General features: G+C 32.7%; 1 protein-coding gene across 1 annotated transcript; it reads left to right on the top strand.

Moving 5' to 3' along the window:
• The first annotated feature begins 7,105 nt into the window (after nucleotides 1–7,105).
• LOC149955548 (uncharacterized) lies at nucleotides 7,106–8,366 on the top strand. Its single transcript, XM_090164548.1, has 2 exons — nucleotides 7,106–7,194; nucleotides 7,322–8,366. Exon 2 carries the CDS (start codon nucleotides 7,631–7,633, stop codon nucleotides 8,159–8,161), a length of 531 nt encoding a protein of 176 aa, XP_090020674.1. The 5' UTR covers nucleotides 7,106–7,194; nucleotides 7,322–7,630; the 3' UTR covers nucleotides 8,162–8,366.
• The last annotated feature ends 32 nt before the right edge of the window (nucleotides 8,367–8,398 follow it).

Genomic DNA, 8,398 nt, shown 5'->3' on the forward strand with positions numbered 1-8,398 from the left:
TTTATCTTCAATAGTTATTTTAAAAATATTAACTACTTCATATTGTTTGATTTAATATTTAGCGGTATCGGGTTTTAAGTGGTGAACTGATCTATATTAATGATTAACAATTTTGTACTTACAATTAGACCTGCATCATCGAAGTTATTTCAAAAAAGCTATTTTTTCTATTAGCTTTATTTTTTGTAAAATTTTATTTAATTTTGGGGTTATGAGCCGCTTTATACAAATTAAGAATTCAAACGAAATCATTTAAAATAACGAACTTACGATTATTTTCTTAATAAAATAAATTTTATGATTTTACTCATTATTTTAACGAAATATTTTTGGATTTAGGTCATATAAATTATTGAGGATATTGAGTTGTAGTACATTTTAACATTAAGTAATTATGTCTCTTTATATAAAATTTAACGGTAAAGGGTTTTATGTGATGGCTCGATCAGTTTTGACAGTATCTGTTTGGTAGTTGTAAATAAACTTGAAGAATCGAAATCACATTTAATTTTATTTTCTAATTCATTTCCTTTGAAAGGTAACTTTAGTTTTGTGACTCAGTAATTGGGTCTTTTTAGAAATTAACATTGACAACTCCTAATTGATATTAAAACATTTAAAATAATTCACATTAGATTATATTATTATTTAAATAAGCAAAATATTTTTGGAATATTAGTATACAGTGAGGATTTGATTTCTTATTTGTCTAGGGAAATGCAGTAAAAATGGGCGCCCATATTTGGGTTAATTTATAATTATTTTTAAATTATTAGAAATATGTTATATGAAAATTCAAAACAGACCAAAAAGAGTTTGTCTACATCCAGATCATACCTCAGGACTAAAACTGAGCGCTTACTGGTTTTTCTTATATATGTAGGAAAATTATTTTATGAAAAACACAATAAAGAGAGTCAGTGGGGAAAGACAGAAGTAATTAAAACATCCCTAAGTAACACTCTACAACTTTAAAGCACGTCACAAACGGTTGAATTTCCAACAGGCTGTTGAGTTTTTATTTGTTGAGACCATAGTAACGCAAAATTTTACAAGTTTAGCCAAATTTTAGGGTTTTTAATTTTACCTTAACTTAGCATGTATAGTTTTTTCAAATTATGAAAAGGATTAAATAGAGCTAAATATAAACTAGGATTTAGTTGAATTTGTGAGTTTTCTATAAGTTCGAGTGAGGTGCAGTTTCTTAATAGACATTACAAAATGATAATTCATTATAAACTGATTGTATTATTGTTTAAAGAGATGCAGTTAAGGCGAGAGGTGACGTAAAAAACATTAACGTTAGTGATCATTCTAAGCCATTCATATCACCATGAAAAATCGATATTGAAGAAATTTTCAGGTGTGAATATTATGGGAATTGGTTGACTCGCGTGTTATGCAAGGCTTGCCAACACCCTCCTACGCATTGTAACCCGGCCACCTGAATAAATGGCCTTAAAAAAGTCGCTTGATGACTTAGCATTAAGGTAGTGCCTTCGGTATTAGCCTATCATGCTGATTATTAAAGCATTATTTCTACTTCTGGTTCTACTTATCCGATTGAGACACGTAATAGGTCTTTAAATATTGGTTGGGCCAAGCAATAAAACAAGTTAAAATAATTGATTTAGAATTCTGAAATATTAATTGCTCTTATTTTAATGACCTCCGAATATCATATTAAGGGGAATATAACCTGCAAAGTAATCTTTACGGAAGACCCCTGTACAGTGGCGCAAACGTTGGTATTCCACACCAAATACCTGAGGTTATATTCCCTTTAAGAAATCATATTTGAAAGTTAACAGGGAAGAAAGAGAATGATAATAATGATCTGCAGCTTGTTTCTCAGTTAAATTAATTACAAATCTAACATTTTAACAGAGTGGTTAATGTTATTACTGATATATCTATCCATCGTTTCTACCATCCAATACCATAAGAATTTAGCAAATCAATTCAAACAATTTGTTAAAATCTGTTTTCACTTTGAAATATACATTCTTTAAGAGAATCACTTCTTGAAACACTAAAGAAACACAAGTGCCCGACTATATTAATGATATTAAATCGTGATATATAATACATGCAAGAAAATGACAGAATTTAAGTGAAAATAACTCTTAAGTTATAAGTGAGTGCACGGCGCCGTTACTCGCCAATACGGGGAACACTTGAATACTAGATGCGTTAGGCTTGGTATTGCTCTTATAGTCAAACGGCCGACGGACGATGCTTAGTTTCGTGGAATTTTTTTTATATACATAACGACTTAAGCCAAGGAACGATAAGGTACTATAATCAAAAGCTAATTTTAGGCATAAAGTAAAGAAAATAGGATCTACGTTTTACCTACCCTGGTTGGGGAGAAAGCTAAAACCTTTTTATTTACTCTATTTTACTTATAAGTATAATACGAAAAATATCGATTTAGCACATTTTTTGGTTTATATTGGTAACACGTGTCGTTGAAAATATTGTAAATGGTCTAGGTTGTGGTGGAAATAAAATTAATGCATTGAAATATTAATCTAATGGAAATTTAAAAATTAGGCCAAAACTTACTTGGGGGGGGGGGGATTTTGTCTTTTACTTGTGGGCATTTTGTCTTAAAAAAGCACATCGGGGGGATTTTGTCCGGGGGATTATGTCCCTGGGGGATTTTGTCCTAGATCCGTTGGATATTAAACAATTTGTTGGATTGGGTTGCTTCTATGCTGATAGCGGTTAAGGATACAGTCAAGGTGATATAGCAATTGTGCCAATGATAAACCTATTGAATTTAACTTAAATGTTAGCATTTGTGTTTGACTTAACTGAAAAATAAGCTACAAACCATTCACTTTTATTAATTTTAACAAAAAAACCCTTTCTTAATCTGAAATTCTCAGAATATTTGAAAATTAACATACGGTCCTTGTTGTGAATAACCAGGCCTTAATGCGAGATTCTTGTTTGTTATACAATGTAGTATCATATCCAATGTATTATTCCGTTAGACCCAAACTATATTTTGCCCTATTAATTGTCAGGCGTATAAGAAGAAACAGAGTAACTGGTAAATGCATAATGGTTCTCCGCCATTTTAAAAAAGCGGAAATATTTAAAATGAAAAAGGTTGGAGTTTACACCAGGTGAGAGCACACCAAAAATCTATAAAGTCCCAAAGATTCAGCTTAAAATGTGGCGCGCAGGTGGCGTTCTATATCATCTTTAGGGTAACATACGTCACGTATTTTTAACGGATATTTTAAAATTCAGAAGAAATGACTTCGTTAAATGTAATTTGATGCGTAATATAATAAAGCAACCGATGTAAGCTTATTTTAAATGAATTTTAATTATAAAAGATTTTTTCGTTCTGTATATTGAAATGTTATTTGAAAAACGTATTAAAAGCTAATATTTAATTACATGTCAAAATTTCGATAAAATTTTAAAGATGGTGGTAAACAAATAATGTAGGTTTTTGCCAAAGAACCAAATATGTTACCTAACTGTTTAAGACTTCTTAAAATTTGACAATTTCGTGTTAACTGAATAAATAATTCCTGCTTTTGAAATTTTTGGATGTGACCCACGAGTGGCGTTCTATATGCGCAGGTAATTTTTAGGGTAACGGAGGTAAAATATAAATCAGCAAAGAGGATATCGTATTCTACACCATAATGTTTGAAATAAAAAACAAAAATTTAGAAAATGGGTGACTTTTCCCTCAGTGACAATTCAGTCAACGTCTTTCAGCATATAGTCTGCTATGCAGTGTTCTTAAAAAAACAACTTTTTGGAGAAAAGTCCAGGCTAGTGGCAAATAGTGTAAAATTGGCAAATAGTGTAAACAAAGAAAAAGGCATTTCAAAGCTTGGAATTCAAAGTAATTGGAATTAAATTCCTAGGAAATTTATTTTAAAAATGTTTTAGTTTACACTGAACTTAAAATGTTAGAATTAATAATTCCAAAAAATTAACCGACTATTCTAATGTTAATCAGAATCTGACCATTCCTATGCATATATAATTGCCTTCAGTATCCCAAATCTGAAGTTTCTGTTTTAAATTTTTTTTATTATTATTGTAGGCCTATATTTTCTGTGATAAAAATATTTATTGGCCACTTTTGGCCAGATTGGCTATTAAATTCACTTTTGTTCATTCCGGAATTTTCCACTATTTTTCCACCTCGGAACACTGCTGATATGCTGAAAATATTTCCGAAAAATCTAGTGTGTCAAAAATTAGTTGCGGGTTTACCGCCATTTGGATATAATTATACTGGGGTATACTGTCCAATTTTATTCTTAAGCAGAAGGTGACGAGAACCACCGTCGATCTGCTTAGTAGCCAATAAGTTAAACAGCGTCTGCTTAGCAGACGAAAATCCAGCAGTTTATTAGCTTCTCGCGTTGACCGCTACGTGGCTCTATAAAAACTAAAAGGATAATTAAACTACACCAAAATCGAATAGACCTCCATAGTCACCTACATTTTGGGGGCATAATCTTCGTTTGAGATATCTGTTCCTAAAATACGAAATATTCAGAGAAAAATAGCAAGTTATTTAAAACGTGAAGTTAAAATCGTATCATTAAAACAAGCAATTTAAACTACTTATTTCCAAATTAAAAATATCAAAGCGTAATATCTTTAACTATTTATTTTTAATTTGTATCCCTTTAATTGAATTGGATATAAATGAACGTTTTAAGGTGTGCTTTGAAAAACCATCTTTATGTTTAACCTAAAATACACATATAATTAATAGCGGAATAATTACCAAATACGAATTCTTTGCGTTGGTCTATATGTCGGCGATATTAAAATAGATAAGGTTATAATAATCATCAATCTTTGAAAGGAAAAAAAAGTATTCAAGCTGCAACTGATAAACAAAACTTCTTGAAAAATATGCTTTCTCATCCACCAGAGGCTTGTGAGTGTATACATGTTCGGATAATAGCGATAAGGGGATCGTTTTGCTGATTCACGTTTTGTAACGCATGTTTAGAGATAGAGGCGAACGGCTCGTATTTTTAGCGTAGCGCTAGAATCACTGATTGGTTGGAAGTTATACAGACGAACCGCAAATCTATGCGCACGGCTCGAAAGAGGTTGGAGCGATTAAGTTTTAAAAGAGAAGCCAGCTCTAACAGGAGTGATATCATTCTTTGAGATAGTCAGTTAGCTATTAGCTACACTCTTCCCTTCTGTTGCGGGCTTCAATTGTTCAACTCAAACACAATTGATTAAACTATAACTGTTGATGAGTTATAAATATTTAATAAAACATGTTGAAATGTGGATTAAATTGGTTACATTTGTTGTAAATTAAGCAAAAATAAACATATTTAAAAATAAATAGTAACCAGTAAGGTTTCACTAAATTTTACCGTCTAAACAAATTTAATTTCTATAAAGTGTACTTCTACCAATTGCCATTGTTGTCAATCTGAGGACAAGGTAATTAGTATTTGCCGAAGCCTAAAGAAATCATAAATAGCTCACTTCATACTTAAAAAGCATTAAATATGTTGTATTGTATTGAATTTTACTAACTACAAGTGCAGGAGTGATACAAGTTAATAGAAAATAGCTATATATTGCCGATTAAAATTGGTTCTCTTAGACAACCTGTGAAAACGTCTAAAGAAATTCGAGAAAATAACTTAAAGATTTAAATTCATTGTTTTTGTGTTTATTTTAAAAGCCGAGCATTTGCAGATGACGATTTAAATAAAAATTCGAGGTTGTTTTTCAACTGAGTTTAAAATCACTTTTCTGCCAAATAAGACAAAAAAACTATAAGTTCTATTTATATTCCAAGAAATGAAACGCAAGTCAGAACAAAATATTCTTAACTACAAAATTTCTTCTGAAAACAACAGTTTTCCTAGAAAATCAATAGCAACGTTGCAAAAAAAGGCATAGGAGAGACTAGTACTAGTAGAGGTCGGAGACGGTTAGTCATTATCCATGTTTAAATTGATTTTTTTCGGGGAAAAAAATGTAAACAAAGAAATTTACCGGTTGATATTTCGGAAAATGATTAAAAAACATGTATTATTCGTAAAATTTTAGCTTTTTCGGAAAAAACGTCGTTTTTCCGATTAATTTTACAAATTTATAAAAAAATTAATCGGATAATACAGAAATATAAAAAACTTGATCAAAACGTTTTACGAATAATTTTGAGAGCTTTATCTATTGAATAAAAGTTAACCATCCCCGACCTCTAAGTACTAGTTAAAAAGTGTATGGTATGATCCAAAAATAAACGCTATAGTGTAGGTATTTGAACAGAGAATCGTGCAGAGAGTTACATATGGATCTTAATTAACAACATTGATTTGTTTTAGGAAATGTTCCGATATTGGAGGTATGTGAGCAATTTTTAACTTGGGTAGCACACCTTTTCTTTGCCACTAACCACGCCAAACCACGAAAAAATAATTTTAGGGAGAAAACTAAACATTAAATTGAAGATTACACGCTGCACTTTAACCAATAAGCCCTACAGGTGGTCTACTTAAAACTAACTAATTCCTAAGTGTAGTCTTTTTTCAAACGTCCTTTTCTATACATGTATAAATAGCGAGTTCCAAATTAACGAAATTAAAAAAATTATCATGAATTATTACCATTAATATTAATTAACGAGCTTAAGTTGAGTTGGGCACAACTACGTTTTCGCTTACTTAAAAAAAACAGCTATATGTATTTAATAGCTCTTAATGTATTATTTAATTAAAAAATATTTTTATCGTTACACCTGTTGTCATAAATCAACAATCAGCGAAAGGAAATACTTTGCGCTTGGTTATCAAACTGATAAACAAAACGTATTGAGAAACACGATTTCTCAGCATACATGTTCGTATTTAACGATAAGAAAAACAATTTGCTGATTCACGTTTTGTAACGGATGGTTCGAGATAAATGCACACGGCCCCCTTTTCCTACACACGGCACTAGAATCATCGAATTCTGATTGGTTTAAAGCTATGCAGACGACTCGCAAATTGTGCACTCGACTCCGAAGAGGGCGGTGCTAATAAGGGATAAAAGGTAGCGGCCGCTCTATCCGGAGTCATATCATCCTTCAACGATATTCAGTAAACTCTTAGCTGAACTCTTCACTGTTGTCAGCTCCTTTTCTTCAACTAAAAAAAATTGACAAAACCTCTACTACCGTTGGTAAGTTAGGTATTTTTAATTATATTAAATGATGTTTTTCGAAATTTTAAACAGTATTTACCAATAGAGTTTATTATATTTTACTTCCGACAATTTTACACCTAATTTTAAATTTTTATCAACGCAGGTGGCTCTTGCGGGCCAAAAGGTACTTGTACCGATTGTCAGTGTTGTCAGCTTCAGGCAAAGGTAACTTGTATTTGCCGTGACGTAGCTTCTTGTAAGAAATCTTCATGTGGAGAAGGATGTAGCTGCAAAGACTGCACCTGTTGCGGCGCTCCAAACAAAACCAGCTGCACATGCCAGAGCTGCAAATTCTGTGACGCATCTATTTGCAAGAAATCGTCGTGTGGAGAAGAATGTAGCTGCAAAGACTGCACCTGTTGTGGCGCTCCAAACAAAACCAGCTGCACATGCCAGAGCTGCAAATGCTGTGATGCATCTATTTGCAAGAAATCCTCGTGTGGAGAAGGATGTAGCTGCAAAGACTGCACCTGTTGCGGCGCTCCAAACAAAACCAGCTGCACATGCCAGAGCTGCAAATGCTGTGACGCATCTGTTTGCAAGAAATCCTCGTGTGGAGAAGGATGTTGCTGCAAAGACTGCACTTGTTGCGGCGCTCCAAACAAAACCAGCTGCACATGCCAGAGCTGCAAATGCTGTGACGCATCTATTTGCAAGAAATCGTCGTGTGGAGAAGGATGTAGCTGCAAAGACTGCACCTGTTGCGGCGCTCCAAACAAAACCAGCTGCACATGCCAGAGCTGCAAATGCTGTGACGCATCTATTTGCCAGAAATCCTCGTGTGGAGAAGGATGTAGCTGCAAAGACTGCACCGGTTGCGGCGCTCCAAACAAAACCAGCTGCACATGCCAGAGCTGCAAATGCTCTGACGCCTCTATTTGCAAGAAATCCTCGTGTGGAGAAGGATGTAGCTGCAATAACTGTACTCCGTGAAATCAAATAAAGCTAGTTGCGATAGGGAAAAATAATGTATTCGATGTATTGAACTTTTTAACATTGAACTGTAGTGATTTTGACATGAAATATGATTTTATATTTAACGGCAGGGGTTTTAAGGGATTACCTGATCTATATTAACGATGCACTTTTAGAAGTGATAAATATTCTTGTACAATCGAAGTTGTAATAAAAAATCTATTTTCTAACTATTTCATTTATATTCTATTAAATATAATTTGAA

The sequence above is a fragment of the Leiobunum rupestre genome, chromosome 2, assembly GCF_980474605.1.
Source record: "Leiobunum rupestre chromosome 2, qqLeiRupe1.1.hap1, whole genome shotgun sequence".
Taxonomy (NCBI): domain Eukaryota; kingdom Metazoa; phylum Arthropoda; class Arachnida; order Opiliones; family Sclerosomatidae; genus Leiobunum; species Leiobunum rupestre.

Excerpts from the sequence above, each read along its gene's own strand:
- LOC149955548 (XM_090164548.1), top strand. The coding sequence starts at position 7,631 with ATGCATCTATTTGCAAGAAATCCTCGTGTGGAGAAGGATGTAGCTGCA.